General features: G+C 42.8%; 1 protein-coding gene across 1 annotated transcript in view; it reads left to right on the top strand.

Moving 5' to 3' along the window:
* The window catches only part of b4galnt4b (beta-1,4-N-acetyl-galactosaminyl transferase 4b), a 278770-nt gene extending 256128 nt beyond the window's left edge, over window positions 1-22642 (top strand). The window contains exons 15-20 of the mRNA XM_060912043.1: window positions 6091-6440; window positions 9897-10050; window positions 10235-10307; window positions 10780-10933; window positions 14678-14804; window positions 22528-22642. Coding sequence (XP_060768026.1) covers window positions 6091-6440; window positions 9897-10050; window positions 10235-10307; window positions 10780-10933; window positions 14678-14804; window positions 22528-22642 — 973 coding nt within the window. The remainder of the gene's footprint in view (window positions 1-6090; window positions 6441-9896; window positions 10051-10234; window positions 10308-10779; window positions 10934-14677; window positions 14805-22527) is intronic.
* The last annotated feature ends 301 nt before the right edge of the window (window positions 22643-22943 follow it).

The raw sequence follows: 22943 nt of genomic DNA, 5'->3' as shown, positions 1-22943 counted from the left end.
AGTTAAACAAATGAGACAAAAATATTATACTAGGTCATTTATTTATTGAGGAAAATGATCCAATATTACATATCTTTGAGTGGCAAAAGTATGTGAACCTCTAGGATTAGCAGTTAATTTGAAGGTGAAATTAGAGTCAGGTGTTTTCAATCAATGGGATGACAATCAGGTGTGAGTGGGCACGCTGTTTAATTTAAAGAACAGGGATCTATCAAAGTCTGATCTTCACATCACATGTTTGTGGAAGTGTATCATGGCACGAACAAAGGAGATTTCTGAGGACCTCAGAAAAAGCGTTGTTGATGCTCATCAGGCTGGAAAAGGTTACAAAACCATCTCTAAAGAGTTTGGACTCCACCAATCCACAGTCAGACAGATTGTGTACAAATGGAGGAAATTCAAGACCATTGTTACTAGGGCTGTAACAATATGCGAATCGAAATCGCGATACGCAGAGCCACGATCCGTATCGCGATACAAGAAGGCAGAATCGCGGTACACCCTTTCAAACTTCTCCTCAGCCCAAAAACAGAGGCGCTTCCAAACTTCAATTTATGAATACTTTACTTTTTATTTAAATTACATTTTAAACTTACTTAAATTACTTTTATTTTTTATATCTATTAGTAAGTCGTTTTTTCGCCGACCTGCAACAATCTTCTGCGAGTCACGCAACGTCCACACTCGCCACTGGCAGAGCATTCATTTCTTTTAAGCGGTCGCCATTCAGGTTGCGGCGCGGGGAGCGAATCTGTAAACAAGCAGCTCATTGGCTGGCTAGGTGTGCCACAAGCCAATCACAGTCACTTGACCGGAAAGGCATGCAGTGTTGCCAGATTGGGCAGGTTTAGGTGCTTTTTGGCTGGTTTTGAACATATTTCGGGGTGGAAAACGTTAGCAATATCTGGCAACACTGAAGGCATGTCTGCTTGGGCGGAAGCCTTCTGCGGCAGTTACATTTTGACACGCGAGCAATGTTTCACCATAAAAATTCCGTAATTTCCATCTGTTTTCCGCGATCACAGAAAATCATTGGCCCTATGAGAGTGAGACAGTGAGAGAGCCACCCCCCAAAAAAATCTTAACGGATTTACACGATTTGGAAAAATGACTTTTTCAAAACCGAAAAAAACGGAGCTTCCGGCTCAACAGTATTATTTTGAGAAATAAAACAGTCTTTGGATATACATTTGTTCATTTTTGCATACATATTACTCATTCTCTGCAGTGGTCTGAATTTTTTGTTATTAAATAGTTAATGTAAGTCAGTAAATGTTAATAAGTCAAATTTACTACTTTAAAAATACATTTTAAAAAAATCGTGGGTGTATCGAATCGTGGGTCAGAAATCGCGATACGAATCGAATCGTGAGTTGGGTGTATCATTACAGCCCTAATTGTTACCCTCCCCAGAAATGGTTGACCAACAAAGATCACTCCAAGAGTAAGGCATGTAATAGTCGGCGAGGTCACAAAGGACCCCAGGGTAACTTCTGAGCAACTGGAGGCTTCTCTCACATTGGCTAATGCTAATGTTCATGAGTCCACCCTCAGGAGAACACTGAACAACAAGTGTGCACGGCAGGGTTGCAAGGAGAAAGCCACTGCTCTCCAAAAAGAACATTGCTGCTCATCTGCAGTTTGCTAAAGATCACGTGGACAAGCCAGAAGGCTATTGGAAAAATGTTTCGTGGACGGATGAGACCAAAATAGAACTTTTTGGTTTAAATGAGAAGCGTTATGTTTGGAGAAAGGAAAACACTGCATTCCAGCATAAGAACCTTATCCCATCTGTGAAACATGGTGGTGGTAGTATCATGGTTTGGGCCTGTTTTGCTGCATCTGGGCCAGGACGGCTTGCCATCATTGATGGAACAATGAATTCTGAATTACACCAGCAAATTCTAAAGGAAAATGTCAGGACATCTGTCCATGAACTGAATCTCAAGAGAAGGTGGGTCATGCAGCAAGACAACGACCCTAAGCACACAAGTCGTTCTACCAAAGAATGGTTAAAGAAGAATAATGTTTTAGAATGACCAAGTCAAAGTCCTGACCTTAATCCAATCAAAATGTTGTGGAAGGACCTGAAGTGAGCAGTTCATGTGAGGAAACCCACCAACATCCCAGAGTTGAAGCTGTTCTGTACATTGGAATGGGCTAAAATTCCTCCAAGCCGGTGTGCAGGACTGATCAACAGTTACCGGAAACATTTAGTTGCAGTTATTGCTGCACAAGAGGGTCACACCAGATACTGACAGCAAAGGTTCACATACTTTTGCCACTCACAGATATGTAATATTGGAACATTTTCCTCAATAAATAAATGACCAAATATAATATTTTTGTCTCATTTGTTTAACTGGGTTCTCTTTATCTATTTTTAGGACTTGTGTGAAAATCTGATGATGTTTTAGGTCATATTTATGCAGAAATATAGAAAATTCTAAAGGGTTCACAAACTTTCAAGCACCACTGTAAGATATAGACAGCAGTCTTGAGCAGGCTGAGCAGGGGCTGGGCAGGAGGAGGAGGAGCCAGGTGACCAGTAGTAGCAGAGTGTAGGGATCTGGCTTGTGTGTAGTGGCGGATCAGTCCCTGGAGGTATGCTGACCCTAACCCCTTGACAGCCTGGTAAGCTGGCACCAATGTCTTAAATTCGATGCGAGCTGTGATAGGTAGTCAGTGCAGGGTGGCAAGCAGAGGGGTAACATGGGAAGAACGAGGGAGGTTGTAGACCAGGCAGGCTGCAGTGTTCTGGATGAGCTGCAGGGGTCCGATGGCAGACACCAGCAAGGAGAGAGTTGCAGTAGTCCAAGCGGGAGAAGATCAGTGCTTGGACCAGGAGCTGAGTAGAGTTGGTGGTGGGGAAAGGGCGGAACCTTCAGATGTTGTCGAGGAGAAATCTGCATGTCTGGGTCACTGCAGCGATGTTTGCTGAGGAGGAGAGGATGTTATCGAACATGACCCCTAGATTCCTCATGCTGGGTGAAGATGACCTAGAGATATCCTCCAGGGAGATGACGATGTCCGGAGTGGAGAAGATGGAGTGGGAATGTAGATCGCCTCTGTCTTGCCTGAGTTGAGCTTCAGGTGATGGTTGTCCATTCAGCACTGGTTATCACGTAAGCAAGCAGAGATGTGAGCAGAAATCTTTGTGCCAGAAGGAGGAAAAGAGAAACTATTGGGTGTCATCAGCATAGCAATGGAAGGATAGACCATGAGTAGAGCTAATCGGGCTGAGAGACTGGATGTAGAGGGAGAAGAGAAGCAGAACAAGGACTGAACCTTGAGGGACACCAGTGGTAAGTGGGTGTGGTGCTGATACAGTACCAGACCAGGTAACCTGGAAGGAGTGACCAGAGAGGTAGGACTTGAACCAGTCTAGGGCTGTCCCACCTGAGACAGGTCGGCTGATAGGGATAACAGGAGGATGGGATGATCAACAGTATAAAATGAAGCAGAAAGGTCTCGGAGAATCAGGACAGAGGAGAGGGAGGCAGCACATGCTGCATGAAGTGCCTCACTGATTGAGAGAAGCACAGTCTCATTTGAGTGTCCAGCTCAGAAGACAGACTGATAAGGATCCAGGAGGTTGTTCCAAGAGAGAAAAGAGGGGAGTTGGTTCGCAACAGCACATTCAAATGTGTTTGATAGGAAGGGGAGAAGAGAAACCGGGCGGTAGTTCTGGATGACAGAGGAGTCTAGGGTAGTTTTTTTTTTTTTCAGAAGAGGGGTGATGTGGGCCCATTTGAAGCTGGAGGGGAAGTATCCAGAGGACAAGGAGGAGTTGACAAGGGAGATGATAAATTGGAGGAGTCAGGAGTGATAGTCTGGAGGAGAGATGAGGGGATAGGGTCAAGGGCACAGGTGGTAGGATGGTGAGAGTGCAGGAGCTGGGAGACATCAGAAGTGGAAAGAGGGGAAATGCAGAGAGCAAGGGGGAAGAGATAGGGAGGGTGGGGAGGGGGAGGCAGGAGTGATGCAGGAGTTGTGGATGGCCACAATATTTTCCTCAAAAAAGGCTGCAAAGTCCTCTGCAGTGATGGAGGACTGAGGTACAGCTGGTGGAGAGCTGAGGAGAGAAGAGAAAACAGAAAACAGTTGATGGGGGTTGGAGATGGAGGTATGAATTTTGGAGTGATAAAACTTGATCTTAGCTGATTTAAGTGAAGCTGTGAACTCAGCAAGGAGGGACTGGTAATGAGACAGGCCGGCTGGGGCCCTGGATTTTCTCCACTTCCTCTCTGCTGCTCATAGACTGCTTCTGTTGGAGCAAAGTGTTTCAGACATCCGGGGACTAGGAGGGGAACACACAATTTTGCAGAGTAATGTTTACAGATTATGCTCTGACTGTTACATACCTTGCTCTGCAAGCAAGGGTGCAAACCTCTACAAGTTAGCCAAATGTTGACCATTAACCTCTGCACTCAAAGTATCGTGCTAAACCACAATTCAACCAGTGCACCGAATACAAACAAAACACACTCAATAAACAGCGCACACAAACTTTACATTGTGCATGAATGATATATCAGGATGACAGACAGCAAAGCTTTATAAAATACCGTGCTGAACCTCTGACGGGGGCACATGGTGAATATAAAACACAGCAGTGAGTGTCTGTAGCATAACAAATACAGTTTCCTGGGCTGATGGCTCCGCCCGTAACATGAATAATGAGCGACAGCTCTGTCTGCTACTTACAAACACATTTTTCACTCATCGGGAGCTCTGCGTTTAGGCAGTGCCTAAATATAAATTATATTGCCTTATATGTTACTTTTCTAAATTACATGTATAATTTCATTTCCAAAGCAGCTAGAGATAATGAGATGAGATGAGATGAGATGAGATGAGATGAGATGAGATGAGATGAGATGAGATGAGATGAGATGAGATGAGAATGATGTATTTAATCGTTTGTATTTAGACATTCCATGTACTTCTTACAAATTTCAAAGGTGATGGTTCTTTTCTTTTATCCGGCTACTATTTTAATCACTTTCCTGTGTTCTTTTTATTAAGTATATTTACAACATTCAGTCAGATTTATACCAGATTGCATAGATGGAGCAAGAACAAAATAATCACAAGTGTTGCCAGGCAAAACAAACCTCGCCCGGTAGCACTTATGATGAATATGAAGGAAGGTATCGTGAAAAAAATAGGTACCCTATGGGTACATGTGGCTACTGCTTATGAATAAAATTGTTTTCTGATCCCATGTCCATACAGTAAATATAGCATATATATATTTACTCTATGAGGCAGTAGCAACAAAAATGAAGCGTAATCCAAAAATTAACAATTTAAAAATCACAGAAGTAAAATATACCAAGTGTCTGTACTTTATATTATTCTACTCTTACAGTTTTCGAAACTGAAACCTCCGAACCGAGGCTGACATACACACGCTGTCGCCATGACCCAAACTCTTATTTCCCGGAAATGGCCCGGCGCTAGAGCTCAGTGGAACGCACTTTCCCTCTAATAAGCATAAACATTAAAGTGATTTTTTTTAGTCTAGTCCATTTATTTCGAATGGTGAACCGAATTGTATACACTCACCAGCCATTTTAATCGGAACACGTGTATGCGCATGCGCAGTGCATGATTGTTACACTCTTACATTCTTACAGCACGATGACGTACTGGCTAGCACCTCTATATGAGGCAGTAGCCACAACAAAAACGATTTTGACCTTTTTGGTGACCTTGACCGGATGACCCTCAAAATGTTGGAGGTTCTATTTGAGACCAATGCCCATCTATCCTGAAAGTTTCATAAAAGATTGGTCCAGCCGTTTTCCCGTAATATTGTTAACAAAGAAACCCGACCGAAAAATACTTCGCCCCCTGGCTGAGGCAATAATAATAATAATAATAATAATAATAATAATAATTGTGGTATTGCACTGTATTGTGATTCTTCACAGGATACCCTTTGGATTTCTGAGCATGCTGAATGAATGAAGCTTGCTAATACTTATTTCTATACTCTGAATAGGGTCTCTAATAGGGTCTCTCTCTCTCTCTCTCTCTCTCTCTCTCTCTCTCTCTCTCTCACACACACACACACTTTCTCAGGATCTACTCCCTCCTCCATATTGTGAATGTTGAGAAGCGCAGAGATCCAGCACGAGGAAGCCGTTATTTAGTGGAGCTGGAGCTAATGGAGGCAGGGGAAAGAGTGGTGCGCCTGTCTGAGTATATCTACTTTCTTCACCAGCGCAGCCGCCATGAAGAAATTATAGAGAGCAGGGAAGTCATCACTCCTTCTGGCCCCACTGTGCCCTCGAAATCACCAACCAGCAGCAGCTCCAGTGCACAGTCTCGGTCCTCCACGTCCTGGAGAGGTCACTGGCCAAAGCCTCTGCTCTGTCAGCCAATCATGCTACAGTGGAGACATGATGTCATGGTCCACATTGTGGTGCCAGGTACTGAAGCTAAAAGTTCATAGCCCTGCCATTTTGGAGCTATGTTCCGAGATGAGATTTGGTTAATTTGTTGTTGTGTTTTTTTTTTGTTTTTTTTTTTAATATTGTGGTATTGAACATTCTGACTGGCACATCGCATGCCTGAAACTCTTTTCTTGTCATACACACAGCATGAGGCATGTCTGTCTAGAGTGAGGTTTACAAGTGAATCGTTTCATTTTGAAAGTGAGGATTTCACTTCTTGGTTTTATTTCAGTTACCTAGCAACCTAAATGAGTGAATTAATAAACAGCAGACATGCCATTTTTTCAGTCGTACAGCACTTTGTCTCACTTTGTCATAATTGGTCAGCACCACATAGCCGCTGCTTTTTAATTTGCATAAAGTTGAATCCAGGTCAACTTTTCTTATCATCAGGTTCCCTGATGATAAATTGGGTTCTGTCTCCTCACCATTAGGGTGCCTCAGTTGCCCTCACTTTCATAAAATCTGATGCATTTTTGTTTGGGTGTTCCTTTTCACCAATAAAGACATCCTGTAAAATTTTTTGACCATATTCAAAAGTCTAATGGCGGCACCATGAGGTTCATTTTTTTGCCAAAAAAACGCTTATTTTATGTTTTCGCGTAAGGTTTGAATCACAATGTTGGACTCCATTTATTGATTTCTTGTGACCCAGAGATCATGTTAAGAACCTTTGCAAGGGATTGAGAAGCATTAATGTGATTCATAATACATTTGCATTGTTTAAAAGTAGTTGAACAATGATTCAATGAACAGCTAAAACTCAAACTGTGCTTGAGAATATATTTAGAATATGGACTAAAAATGTGTATCTAAGATATTTGGTATACTCTATAAGGTGCCATAATGTTTCATGAAAAGTGATCAAAATTTTGTCATAAAAGTCTTAAAATAGCAGCTTTTTCCATAACTTTGAGCTCCGGGTGCCACCATTAAACTATTGAATTTTGTCAAAATATTTCACCCAGTGCGGCACGGTGGTGTAGTAGTTAGCACTGTCGCCTCACAGCAAGAAGGTCCGGGTTCGAGCCTCGTGGCCGGCGAGGGCCTTTCTGTACGGAGTCTGCATGCTCTCCCCATGTCCGCGTGGGTTTCCTCCGGGTGCTCCGGTTTCCCCCACAGTCCAAAGACATGCAGGTTAGGTTAACTGGTGACTCTAAATTGACCGTAGGTGTGAATGTGAGTGTGAATGGTTGTCTGTGTCTATGTGTCAGCCCTGTGATGACCTGACGACTTGTCCAGGGTGTACCCCGCCTTTCACCCGTAGTCAACTGGGATAGGCTCCAGCTTGCCTGCGACCCTGTAGAAGGATAAAGCGGCTACAGATAATGAGATGATATGAGATTTCACCCAGTGTGTTTTCTTACCAAAAGGAACATAAAAACAAAAATGCATCATGATCGGAGGCACTTTTCATTTTTAGGGGGCTACTGATGCACCCTACTCACCATCCCACAGTCCCTTGCACATTTTTGCAACTCCAATGAATAGCTATAAATATTTGCTGGCAAATTTGTATTCAGTGTGCATTTACTGAAAGATGTTTGAAATGTCAGTCGTGTGGATCTGTTTCTGGTATCTGAGTCTCTGAGTAGCCCATGACCACAGATGTTGATGGGGCATGATAACATTAATAACAATAAACAAGAGCCTCAAACAAAATTAAGTCGAGAGGTGATTACACTTGACTTACTGTATTGTGTTTATGTGAAAGTTTAGATTAGATTAAATTTTAATTATTTGTTATGAAACAAGATCTAAGTAGACTCTAATTCGACTTCAGTGTATAGAGTTGTGAATGCGGACAATTATGAAGATTAACATTTGTCAAACGGCTGATATAAATGGTGGGGCTTTACGGTATCTATCCCACCTGCCCCTGTGGATGCCACAGCTCTCCTTTCGGATAGATAGGTCTAGTTTAACTGATAATAACTAGTCAGGAGTGTTACCCAGATGGTCACCAAGTGAAGGATTTTGATCAAACTCACCAGTAACCACTTTATCCTAGTTGGAGTCCTGCACTGCAAAAAATGATATCTTACTAAGAGAAAATATATTTAATATGGGTGAATTTATTGAATATTTCTTATTAGAACTGAAATATAAGATTATTTAGCTTACTTTTAGACACTTTTACTCATTTCGAGCTTTAAATTTTCTTATTCTATTGGCAGATAATTTTGCTTCTTTTTAAAATGAAATGCTTAAAATTAACAAAATTGTCTGCCAACAGAATAAGAAAATTTAAAGCTCGAAATGAGTAAAAGTGTCTAAAAGTAAGCCAAATGATCTTATATTTCAGTTCTAATAATCTTCTAATAAGAAATACTCAATAAATTCACCCATAATAAAGATATTTAATATTCCACCAGACGCTCTTGTAGACACCTGGAAAAGGTAATCACGGACTTGGACTTCGCCGATGACATCGCATTGGTGTCTAATGATGTCCAACAGGCACAGACATTGCTTGCTAGCATTGAGAAAGAATGTAATCGCATTGGGCTTGTTCTAAATGACAAGAAGACCAAGGTGATGTCTTGCAATGTTACATTTCCAGCACCTCTCTCCACAAGCGATGGGACGGTGCTTGATGAAGTAGACGATTTCAAGTATCTAGGCTCGTGGGTTAATTCAACTGAGCAAGATATCAAAGTTTGCAAGGCACTAGCCTGGCAGGCATTGAATGATATGAGTAAGATCTGGAAATCAAGTGTGTCTCGCGAGCTGAAGCGTAGGCTCTTTGTGGCCACCATCGAGTCTGTATTCCTGTACGGATGCGAATGCTGGTCCCTTACCTCTACCTTAGAAAGATCTCTTGATGGCTCCTACACTCGAATGCTGTGTGCGGCCCTGAACATCAGCTGGCAGAGTTATGTACCAAATGAAGATTTATATGGTACCCTCCTCAGAATTTCTGACAAGGTGGCCTGGTGGAGACTTGGGCTTGTGGGCCACTGCTTCAGGCACAGGAATCTGCCTGCTGGTGAGCTTGTGCTGTGGGAGCCTCTCCACGGTTGCAGAAGTCAAGGCCGTCCCCCCACAATCTTCTTCAACACCCTGAAAAGGGACGTGGGTGCAGCCAGTATGGCTGAGCTAGCCAACTGCTCAGCTGATCAACAGGATTGGAGTTCCAGGCGTGCGACTCGGCTGAGGCCGCCATGAGTGAGTGAAAGATATTTTTATCTTAAAAAGATATCATTTTTTGCAGTGTGGGATCTGGACCTTTACCTGTGAACACATGGGAATATGTCCAAGCTGCTGCTCCTTCCAAACAAATACTATACTATATATTTGAAATGTTTGTTTTGTTAGACTGGTTACTTTTATAAACAGATTCATTTGTCTTTGTTGTCAAATCATGTTCTCTACTTCTGAGAGTGTAGCTCTGAGCACTTGACCTGATCCTGATCGCTGTGTCTCTGGCAGTGAAGAACCAGGCACGGTGGGTTCAGCAGTTCATCACTGACATGGAACTCCTGCATCAAGAGACCAAGGATGAAAACTTTAGCATCATCATCGTGGACTTTGAGAGTGATGACATGGATGTGGAGCAGGCCTTGAGGGAGAGTACAGTGCCTAGGTGAGTTCCTGCTCATTCTGTCCTACTTACACCAACTTATAGATGGCTCAGGTCCAATTAAACTCGCAGATGAGGGACAAATTCCATACAGTAGGTCCATTCGTTATGCTATTGTGTATAATTTCAGAACTGTTACTTATGGCGAGCTCTGCTTTTGTGTATGTGTGTGTGTGTGTGTGTGTAGGTATGAATATCTGAGACGTGAAGGAAACTTTGAAAGATCTTCTGGACTACAAATGGGAGTGGACACCATAGCCGTAAGCATATATGAAACAGACTACACTTCCTTTTTCATCCATCCATTATCTGTAGCTGCTTATCCTCTGCAGGGTCGCGGGCAAGCTGGAGCCTATCCCAGCTGACTACAGGCGAAAGGCGGGGTACACCCTGGACAAGTCGCCAGGTCATCACAGGGCTGACACAGAGACACACAACCATTCACACTCACATTCACACCTACGGTCAATTTAGAGTCACCAATTAGCCTAACCTGCATGTCTTTGGATTGTGGGGGAAACCGGAGCACCCGGAGGAAACCCACGCAGACACGGGGAGAACATGCAAACTCCACACAGAAAGGCCCTCGTCAGCCACCGGGCTTGAACCCAGAACCTTCTTGCTGTGAGGCGACAGTGCTAACCACTACACCACCGTGCCGCCCTTCCTTTAGCAATGTATATAAAACTACTTGAAAAGTTTGTGAAAGTCACATTTCTGTGTCCTCCTCAGGACAGCCACAGCATTGTGTTCCTGTGTGATCTGCATATTCACTTCCCGCTGAGCATCCTGGAGAGCATCAGGAAGCACTGTGTTGAGGGCAAACTCGCCTTCGCTCCCATCGTCATGCGGCTGGACTGCGGGAGCTCACCGCTGGAGCCAAACGGTACCTGTGCAACTGTGTTCAACTGTTCAGTGGAGCTATAATTATTGAAACGTAGGCCTATTCTCAGAACAAAAATAACAGTAAGTGGTTTGCTTAGGCAGCCAATCAGAACAGAGTGGAGGCAGAAAGTGATGTTAATGAAAATTTAGAAGATGTTTCTGTTCAACTGTGAAATTCAGAACTGTGTACTGAATTTCAAACTAGCATGTTACCGGTCTCATTATAATCTTCTTGTGTACAGTTTTGGATACAATTACCTCGGTTTGCAATCTCTGGGGCGAAAAGAGCACCGAGTGCTTTTTGTGTGTAACTGTTTTGATATTGCACTATACTTCGATAAATAACAGTTTTAATGCAAATTCATTAGACAGCTATCCATCCACCCGTTATCCATAACCGCTTATCCTGTGCAGGGTCACAGGCAAGCTGGAGCCTATCCCAGCTGACTATGAGCGAGAGGCGGGGTACACCCTGGACAAGTCGCCAGCTCATCACAGGGCTGATACATAGAGACAAACAACCATTCACACCCACATTCACACCTACGGTCAATTTACGGTAGATCCACCAATTAGCCTAACCTGCATGTCTTTGGGGGAAACCAGAGTACCCGGAGGAAACCCACACAGACATTGGGAGAACAAGCAAACTCCACACAGAAAGGCCCTCACCGGCCGCTGGGCTCGAACCCAGAACCTTCTTGCTGTGATGTGACAGTAGGGTGCATCAGTTGCCCCATAAAAATGAAAAGTTCCTCCGATCATGATGCATTTTTGTTTTTATGTTCCTTTTGGTAAGAAAACACACTGGGTGAAATATTTTGACAAAATTCAAAAGTTTAATGGTGGCACCAGGAGCTCAAAGTTATGGAAAAAGCTGCTATTTTATGACTTTTATGACAAAATTTTGATCACTTTTCATGAAACATTATGGCACCTTATAGAGTATACCAAATATCTTACTGTAGATACACATTTTTAGTCCATATTCTAAATATATTATCAAGCGGGTGGCACGGTGGTGTAGTGGTTAGCGCTGTCGCCTCACAGCAAGAAAGTCCTGGGTTCGAGCCCCGGGGCCGGCGAGGGCCTTTCTGTGTGGAGTTTGCATGTTCTCCCCGTGTCCGCGTGGGTTTCCTCCGGGTGCTCCGGTTTCCCCCACAGTCCAAAGACATGCAGGTTAGGTTAACTGGTGACTCTAAATTGACCGTAGGTGTGAATGTGAGTGTGAATGGTTGTCTGTGTCTATGTGTCAGCCCTGTGATGACCTGGTGACTTGTCCAGGGTGTACCCTGCCTTTCGCCCGTAGTCAGCTGGGATAGGCTCCAGCTTGCCTGCGACCCTGTAGAAGGATAAAGCGGCTAGAGATAATGAGATGAGATATTATCAAGCACAGTTTGAGTTTTAGCTGTTCATTGAATCATTGTTCAACTACTTTTAAACAATAGAAATGTATTATGAATCACATTAACGCTTCTCAATCCCTTGCAAAGGTTCTTAACATGATCTCTGGGTCACAAGAAATCAATAAATGGAGTCCAACATTGTGATTCAAACCTTACGCGAAAACATAAAATAAGCGTTTTTTGGCAAAAAATGAACCTCATGGTGCCGCCATTAGACTTTTGAATATGGTCAAAAAATTTTACAGGATGTCTTTATTGGTGAAAAGGAACACCCAAACAAAAATGCATCAGATTTTATGAAAGTGAGGGCAACTGATGCACCCTAGGTGACAGTGCTAACCACTACACCACCGTGCTGCCAATTAGACAGCTAGTGAACGTTAATTAGGTAATTGATTCACTCTGACTAGCATTAGAGTGTTGTTAGCTTTTAGTTTCTTATCTAGCGAGCTGGGGCGGCACGGTGGTGTAGTGGTTAGCGCTGTCTCCTCACAGCAAGAAGGTCCGGGTTCGAGCCCAGTGGCTGATGAGGGCCTTTCTGTGTGGAGTTTGCATGTTCTCCCCGTGTCCGCGTGGGTTTCCTCCGGGTGCTCCGGTTTCCCCCACAGTCCAAAGACATGCAGGTTAGGTTAACTGGCGACTCTAAATTGACCGTAGGTGTGAATGTGAGTGTGAATGGTTGTCTGTGTCTATGTGTCAGCCCTGTGATGACCTGGTGACTTGTCCAGGGTGTACCCCGCCTTTCGCCCATAGTCGGCTGGGATAGGCTCCGGCTTGCCTGCGACCCTGTAGAACAGGATAAAGCGGATAGAGATAATGAGATGAGATGAGATCTAGCGAGCTAGGAAGGGGAGAGCAGGGAGACTTGGGACAGTTTCTGTTCCCATAAATACATTTGAACTAATCGGGTTTTAGATTACATCAGAAGTTAGATGTTGCCCCTTAGAGTAACCTACTCCTTTGGAGCCACGAAGCTGGACACTGCAGTAAGAGATGCACAGTTAATGATTTTTGTCAACTAAAAACTTGTATTTTCTACTTCACCTCCACCTCCATTCTGTGGTGTAATGTATGCTGGTGAATTTGGGATTTGTTAGGAAGTAAAGTATGTAGCCTAGAGTTACCATATATAGTATTATTTATTAAACTTAAGTTCTGGGGAACAAATATTTAAGGATTTTTTTAAAAGGACAGATGGGGGAGAGTTGGGACAGATCGTGTTAGTTTTTTTTTTTTCTTTCTTGTGGTTTACAAATATAAAATTGTTTCAAATTCTTTGTTAAAAATGTGGGCGTGTCCCTGCATGAAAATTAAACTTATCTTGTTTTGGGCAAATTGACATTTTTCTATCGCTGTACCGGCATTGTGTGTTCATACAGTTCATGCGTTACAAGTTTTAATAATAAATAAAAATTAAACATGTCAGCCTAGGTATTTTTATTTTTGTTCTATGTTTCCCCACTATCTCCCATGTCTCCCAACATAATGTCCCATGTCTCCCCTCAATGTCTCCTGTCTCCCTGCAAAAAATAATGAGTGAAAAAGTGAACCCTGAGGGCCAGTATATGTGACAAGCTGAGAAACTAATGTTGTGGTAAGAGGGTATAGTAAATCCTCTCTAATGCAAAATTAATGTGATGCTACCTGCAAAGAATTTCACACAATCTACAAAAGCTGAACACTTGTTCCAAATCTCCCTGCTCTCCCCTTTCTTGCTGGCTAGAGATGCCTAATTAATCTTTTAGCATCACAAGTATCTTGAATATTTTTAGTGAATGTAGTTTTCAGACCAGCCTAATCTACCATGTCTGCTTTGAGAAAAAAATAACTAAAATTCCTATATTCTGTTCAAATATAGAGGGTTCGAGTCATTCGGGTGCTCATCCCCCATAGTTCTAGTTCGAGCTGCACTACTTATGTTGGAAATCAGACTGAGGAGTGGGAGGCAATCACATTTATTGAATAAAGTAATATATCATGTGTTCAAGCTGACTACACATCAGAAGTCATTTCTACTCACTTTAAATTAGTCAATTTGACTTGGACGTGTTCCAGTTCTTGCACATTAGCAATCCCTGTATTAGCTCTCTGACAACAGCAGTGACGTCTTATCACTGGATTGAAGACTTTTATAGAATCACGGTCCACATTCAAAGAGGGTTTACTAGTGTAGACTGAATAAGGAGCCTAGACCATAGTCCCTTTTAAACAGGATTAGGACTCTTGTAAAACAGTTTTATGGTGATCTGCTCTGAAGGATGAGACTTGTCATGCATATGCTATGTGATGTTAGATGGGAAATTATTAAGCACTCTTGTCTTCCTCCGTTCCATTTACAGGTTACTGGGAGGTCAATGGCTTTGGCCTGTTTGGAATTTATAAATCAGATTTTGACAAGATTGGGGGCATGAACACTGAGGAATTCAAGGACCGCTGGGGAGGAGAGGACTGGGAGTTCTTGGACAGGTAACAAACATTGTAACAATGTTTTATTTATTCACATTTGAAACTCAACCTTGTACATGACTTACATAGACTTTTAAAATGGTTTGAATCTATAACCTGAACAACTTTGCTTTGGTTGAGCAGAGATTTTGAAAGACGTACAGTATCTCATCTCATCTCATTATCTCTAGCCGCTTTATCCTTCTACAGGGTCGCAGGCAAGCTGGAGCCTATCCCAGCTGACTACGGGCGAAAGGCGGGGTACACCCTGGACAAGTCGCCAGGTCATCACAGGGCTGACACATAGACACAGACAACCATTCACACTCACATTCACACCTACGGTCAATTTAGAGTCACCAGTTAACCTAACCTGCATGTCTTTGGACTGTGGGGGAAACCGGAGCACCCGGAGGAAACCCATGTGGACACGGGGAGAACATGCAAACTCCGCACAGAAAGGCCCTCGCCGGCCACAGGGCTCAAACCTGGACCTTCTTGCTGTGAGGCGACAGCGCTAACCACTACACCACCGTGCCGCCCAACGTACAGTATATTATATAGAAAGTGAATATCATATAGAGATACAACACATTCACATAACACAACTACTGTTCTAGAGAATATGGCATCCATCCATCCATCCATCCATCCATCATCTATACTGCTTATTCATCAGGGTTTCAGAGAATATGACAATTTTATATCATTTCTGCCTATAGACCCCTTCGCATGTTTGTAAACAAACCAACCGTTGCCAGGATGCGGGCGCAGCCTGGACTCAGAAACAATGGCGCTGCCCATAGACCGGCATTATGAGCTGTCAGATTATGCAAAACAATTGTCGTTCCAAGATCGAGAATGCTACATAAATAAGTTAACTCTAACAAGTGGACATCGCCTACCGGATCCGTATTTAATTAAAGAGTGGACGGACGATGTTAGTAAGTTCCCTGGTATACAATGGCCAGATATATACTCGTACCTTACTGACAAGACTTCAGTGTACACCCACGAAAAACTTCGTGCCTACAAGTCTTTAGACGCATATGATTATGTTATGTGCGGGCATGTACAACTTGATTAACAATGGGACATTCATATTCATTTTGTTTTAATCAAATTATGCCAGTGATGTGATGGCAATGTGGCTTTAGCTACAACAGCAAATCCCAACACTAAACAGCAATTTGCAGGAGGTAATGGCATGAAAGGAATGATGGTGTAAAGAGTGCAGCTAAGAGAAATCAGAGCTGCGTAAAAGGCGAGAGGCAGAGAGCAGAAATGAAACTGAACGGGGCGGGAGCTAGGTTAGAGCAGTCAACGTAAGTTGGCATTTAGAGTGAGGGCACACAATTTTACCTTTCCATCCTTGCTTTAAAATTGTGATTTTCGGCATACACAATAATGCTGGCACAAAATCTGGACTGCTTGAGTCAAGCGAGACCTCTCCTACAAACAAAATTGCATGCAAAGCTAAGTTAACATGCTAACAATATTCATTACATTGTGTAACTATGACCCAGCTAATCAGACAAACGTTACCAAAGTATTTTGCTACATCAATAAACGAAGACTAGAAAGAATAAAAAAGAAAGATTGAATAAATAGCCTGATCTTACCTGTGATGAAGTGGGCGCTGCAAACCCGCGCATTTTTGATGGTGCTTTCATCCCAGTCTACACGTTTGATGGCTTGTAGCCATAGACGTCGGCGGTTTTTTTGGAATGGGTGAGATCCTGCTGGAATTCTGTACATTTTAACCCCATCACTGCTACGATTCTGACACCCGACAACACAACAACTAGGCATCGCTGAGTCTTTTTTGAGTCCAGGCTGCGCGCGCAATTTCCTCTTACGTATGAATGACGTTTACTGCGAAGGGGTCTATAACTTTTAAATCTCCGTATGGTTTAGATCTGGTGTATCTTACTGGTCTCCTTGTTGGTCCTTTGGATCTCTCAGAGCTCAGTTTTTTCACTGACTGAAAACTGATAGCAGAAAACATTCGAAAGTGTCTAGAACCAAGACATCTTTAAATCTAGATGAAAAGTTCACTTGTTTCGCCTGGCAAAGTCATAGCTCTCATTTTATTATATTTTGTTTACAATGTATAGTAATTTTCAGAGATTTAACATTAATTCTTTAATGATTAAAACCAAAAGGAAGTTATAAACAAAAATGAGTGCTATATAGATTTGTACTTTGTGTTTACATTTGATCTTTGCACTTTAGAACTTGAATTCTCCTTTAAAGCAATACGGCCTTTCGATTTCATAAAATCGGTGAAGTTTAGTTCTCTCTGAAATTTGGTCATTGTGATACATGTTTATTTTTGTAATATCTTTAAAAAAAAAACAAAGAAAAAAAAAAAAACAGGCCATTCTGGGGCTGGGAAGTTATTTGATTTGAGGGGATTCCCGAGCAAATAATATGCATGAAATCGCTCGCTTTGCGCAGTCAAGCAGACAGAGGAAGTCCCTGTGCGCATGCGCACTCTTAACCTGAGCCGTCGTCGTCTTCTTCACCTTTCGGGTTTTACGGCAGCTGGCATCCACAGTGTTGCATTACTGCCATCTACAGGTTTACCTTGTCCGTGAACTGACAGTTCCATCATTCTGTCAGTAAACGAACAGCTGATCACACCGAGGTGCTCGCTGACCGCCGATATTTATTAGTTTGATCCTGTATTTCCTTTTCTTCACAATACAGTGTCTTTTCTTCTCGCTTTCCATTACTGTAGTCGGTCTTTCATGTTTCATTTGCACACTCAAACCCTCCATTGTTCTCTCCTGTTTCAAATTTGTATCCCACGATGCCTTGCGCAAACAGGGAAACCCCATACATCATGTATGACGTAGTATCTTGACGTGAGGCAAGGGAAAAAATGGCGGAGAATTTAGGGCCAAGGGGGCTCTAAATTAATTAATTGTTCTTTTAGGAAAAAAAGTGATAAAATAGTCTATGATTCAAATTCAGTAGCTTTTAGTCCACAAAAAAAAAAAAACTAGGTGTCAGGGAAAGTTCTTTTTATGGCCTAAATTTGAGAAATCCGAAAGGCAGTACACCTTTAATATGTCCTGTAAATATCTTTATCATCCAATAGTCAGTGAATAGAAGAAACCTTCATTTGTCACATGCACACTTCAAGCACAGTGAAATTCATCCTCTGCATTTAACCCATCTGAAGCAGTGAACACACGCACATACACCCAGAGCAGTGGGCAGCCACACTACAGCACCCGGGGAGCAGTCAGGGGTTCGGTACCTTGCACAAGGGCACTTCAGCTCAAGGCCGCCCCACGTTAACCTAACTGCATGTCTTTGGACTGTGGGGGAAACCGGAGCACCCGGAGGAAACCCACACAGACACGGAGAGAACTTGCAAACTCCACACAGAAAGGCCCTCACCGGCTGCTGGGTTTGAACCCAGAACCTTCTTGCTCTGAGGTAACCTTGCTAACCACTACACCACCGTGCCTCCCAGTAGTTACAATATACTTATGTAATATTTGATATTCTTATGCATAATTTTCTCTAAAATGTATAGCCTTTGGACATTATATGACTTATGTCATCTTTTACCCATATGGAATTTTATTGTTTGAATGCTTGTGCTGTTTTTCACGAAAACTCTGGCTTATGTGAATCATACACGAGTAGACTGTGAAAAGACTAAAGTCTGATATCCTGTCACATGATGCAAAGACCATGCATCATTAGTCACAGAGTAATGCCAGCCTGACAGCAAACGACTTTTCAAGCAATTATCTATGACTTTACAAACACTGGGGATCTTGCAGGGTCACTATTTGCATGAGCCAAGACTCAAGATAATATTAAAGCTAGACGGCCTTTCGAGTTCATAAAATCGGTGAAATTTAGTTCCCTCTGAATAGGGATGGCGAAAACTAAAAAAAAATCTTGACCAACCACCGAGCCTCATTAGCCGGTTAACCTATGAGTTTAACAGGGATGCAAACGGCGTGCCTTTTGGCGGATGCCGCCTTTTTCATGGCTGAATCATGCAGATCCGATTTTTTTTTTTCGGGGGGGGGCGTTGGAGTGTCTGAATAATTTCAACGGCATTTGCTTATTTAGCAATTTGTGGCAGATCACAGAATCCAGGGACACATGTCTGCCCGGGGGCATTTTGAGTTATTGACAGATTCAGAAAGTACAGTTTCTAAGCTTTCCAATGATGCCTTCCATGTGGAGATCTGACAATATTTGAAGAATGTGTGGCCTTTTGAAAGTGTATACCTCTTAAAACAGAAAAGGGAGAAAATCGCCCTCAAAGTTTCCCATCTCAGCTACTCTGGGTGTAGGGCGGGCACATAATGGTGCTCATTTGCATGACATTAAGGAAAGCCCTACCCCCTACGAGCTAGCATGATACTACTTTCATGTAAACAAAGATCACCACGTCAATTTTCCTTCCATGCAAAGTATGCCCAACACAATTATGAAGTACAAAAATAAGTCCTAAAGTATACTTTAAAGTTTTGTGGTTGAAAAATTACTCACACCGTAAGAAAGAAAGATAGCACGATGATGACACAACTAACACAACACTAGTTTCATGTAAAGCCTCGGTCACAACCGGCCGTATGTGCCCCTATGGCCGGTCTACACGCAAAAAACGCAAGAAACACACGGAGAGCGCGCATGAAACGCACGAGAGCGCACGTGTGAAAAGCACGAGAGCGCACGTGTGATGTGCTGATTTTCGAGCCGCAGACCGGCCGCAGAGGTTCTTTGTCATGTCAAACAAACTCTACGGGCGCTTACGTTTTTTTCAGGTTGCAAGACAAACTTACGGCCAACGCGCGTCTTTCTCCGTGAACAAAAAAAAACGCAGCGATTTGGGAAACGCCAAAAATCACACAGCCAAAAAAATCGTACGTCCGGTTGTGACCTAAGCTTAACCAAACCACAACACTCTCCGTTACATGCAAAAATAACCACACAGCCTTAGATTAATAAACTTACCCCATCAGAAAGAGAAACGGCGCCTTGCACACACCAATGCCTCCGATGGAATGTAATCCTAGAACGGTCCGTGTATCATCCGATCATTCAAGTATTCCATTCAATCTGGAAAACGAGGTTGCGGGTTTTTTTTGCTAGAAATGGTTATCTCCGATGTAAATACCGTGTGTCTGTTTGCTTTGCGGTGTTTCAGCTCCTCTGCGCTCTGTTTAGTAACTCATTCCATAGTGAAATCACACACCTGTATGCAGGTTAAGTAGCCATGCACTCAACTCGGATCCTACAGCTGATTCGCGGAAAAAAAAAACAAATGACTTGAATCTTCATGTGAATGGCCCATATGGTAATTTACCCACACCCCCCAGCAGGCTACAGTCCTGACAAAAATGAGACAATTTGCAACAAAAAATGTATGCTTTTCCAACAAAACAATCTATTATCTGAAATACTGATTGCATTCTTCAAGATCTCAACTTGCACATGATGGAAAAAAACAAAAATCACAAATTTCGAAAAAAAATGCTTCTTTTGCGATTATCTCGGATTCGTTTCGGCCAACATGTGTCCCTGGATTCTGTGATCTGCCACATTTTAATACAGAATTTACTCTGATGAAATTATTCAGACACTCCAACGCCCCCCCTAAAAAAAAATCGGATCTGCACGATTCAGCCGTGAAAAAGTCGGCATCTGTGCCTTTAGTTTCTGTAGAGAGATATGATCTGCAAAAACATGCATTGTTGGCTACAGACCGAAACATGCTTTCAGAATGCACTGGCCAAGGCAGGACTAAACTCGATGTGCCTTCTAATAATAATTTTAAAAAAAAACAGAATAGTAATTTGTAAGCTAAAAAGTCTGTGTCTACACTTTTCTCTCGCCGAGTGGCAGCTGTCTTCAACTGGGGCGGGAGGGCGGGACATGACTGAATGGGTGTTTCTGATTTGTCAGCTGTCGTCCTTACACCGCATGGCATGCCCCAAGCGTTTACAACACAGAATTCCAGGTTCTCCGCTCCAAAATCGGCAGCTTCAAAACGACTGATTTTTTTTTTTTAACCGACAACCAAAAAAAAATTAACCAGTTGACGTTGATTCGGTCGACCACCGGTCAAACGGTCATCGGTTAACATCCCTACCTCTGAAATTTGGTCATTGTGATATATGATTATTTTTGTAATATCTCACAAAATATCCGGCCATTCTGTGGCTGGGAAGTCATTTAATTTGAGGGGATTCCTGAGCAAATAATGTGCATGAAATCGCTCGCTTTGTACAGTCAAGCAGACAGAGGAAGTCTGTGTGCGCATGTGCAGGTTTACCTCCTTCTTCTTCTTCTTTTGGGTTTTACGGCAGCTGGCATCCGCAATGTTGCTTTACTGCCATCTACAGGTTTACCTTTGACCGTGCACTGACAGTCACATCATTTTGTCGCTAAACGAACAGCTGATCACACCGAGGTGCTCGCTGACCACCGATATTTATTAGTTTGGTCTTGCATTTCCTTTTCTTCGCAATACGGCGTCTTTTCTTCTCGCTTTCCGTTACTGTAGTTGATCTTTCATGTTTCATTTGCCCAGTCAAACCCTCCACTGTTCTCTCCTGTTTCAAATTTGTATCCCACAATGCCTTGCGCAAACAGGGAAACCCCACACATGTATGACGTAGTATCTTGACGTTTGCATGTTCTCCCTGTGTCTGCGTGGGTTTCCTCCGGGTGCTCCGGTTTCCCCCATGGTCCAAAGACATGCAGGTTAGGTTAATAAGGGATGGCCTTGGGCTGAGGTGCCCTTGAGCGAGGCACCTAACTCCCGACTGCTCCCCGGGCGCTGTTAGCATGGCTGCCCACTGCTCTGGGCATGTGTGTGTTCACTGCTTCAGATGGGTTAAATGCAGAGAGGAAATTTCATGAGTGTGTGATGAATAAAGTTGTGCTTTCTTTCTTTTTCATAATGTATTTTCTTCTCACTTTCCGTTACTGTAGTCAGTCTTTCACGTTTCATTCACACACTCACGTCTTCCATTTTCTTCTCCTATTTCAAATTTGTATCCCACAATGCCTTGCGCAAACGGGGGAAACCCACCACGTCTTTGACGTATAACGTAGTATCTTGAATTGGGTCATGTTGAAGCAGGAAAAAATAGCTGAGAATTTAGGGCCATGTGGCTCTAAATTCATTAATTGCTCCATAAAAAAAAAATAGAAGTCTGTGATTCAAATTGAGTGGCTTTCGGTCCACTAAACAAAAATAATTGGGTGTCAGGGAAAATTATTTTTATGACCTACACTTGAAAACCCTGAAAGGCAGTCTACCTTTAAACACGGCTGATTTCGTTGGAACATCATACAGTAGATAAGAAAAAGACTGACTTCAAACAGCTATCCTGAGCACCTTACACCAAACGATCAAGATGATGGGAGCGCCCCAACTCGAGCAAAACTCTCGTGATTTTATGCCGACATTGGGGATTTGTCTGCAACAGTGAAATAGTCACTTGGTCTAAGGCGGCCATTAGTCTCCCTCTGGCTCGCTCACTCCTGCAGTTACCAACCTAAAGATTCTCCACAAGGGGGAGCTGTGTAGCACTACTTCAACAGCACTGTGTCCTGTAGTTAGAAGTGCTTACTTCTGTCATTTGTAAATCAGCAAATTTTCATGATGTTCTTGGATTGTCTGGCTTGTTAAAGTTTGTAATCTACCGCAAAAGATCTATAGTGTTTTTTCCCCTCTGTGTCTGCTATTTGCTCTTAGGGTTCTGCAGAATGGTTTGGAGGTTGAGAGACTGAGACTTCGGAACTTTTACCACTACTACCACTCCAAACGGGGCATGTGGAATACTCCTATAAAGAAACCGAGTCAAGGCTAGCCAGCTGGGACACTGTGGTTGCTTGAGTTAAATCAGATGAAGCAGGTTTGAGTCCTTCGAGCTTTCCAGAAGCTGCCTGAAGAGTTCCAAAGCACAGCCTGCCAGCCTTAAACACACTGGGGCAGTTAACACAGATGTCATATGGTGGAACTGAGATTGCTATGGCATGGATTAATTTATAACGGTTAAATATGATGCACTTTTATAGTTCCTGAGAATAACTATAAATCATGCCAAACATACAGTAGAAGCACATAACGGAACTGAATGAAGTTCTGGACATTACGAACATTATTTGTTT

The sequence above is a fragment of the Neoarius graeffei genome, chromosome 27 (genome assembly GCF_027579695.1).
Source record: "Neoarius graeffei isolate fNeoGra1 chromosome 27, fNeoGra1.pri, whole genome shotgun sequence".
NCBI lineage: Eukaryota > Metazoa > Chordata > Actinopteri > Siluriformes > Ariidae > Neoarius > Neoarius graeffei.
Note: the sequence above shows the minus strand (reverse complement) of the source record. Positions and strands in the feature narration are given on the sequence as shown.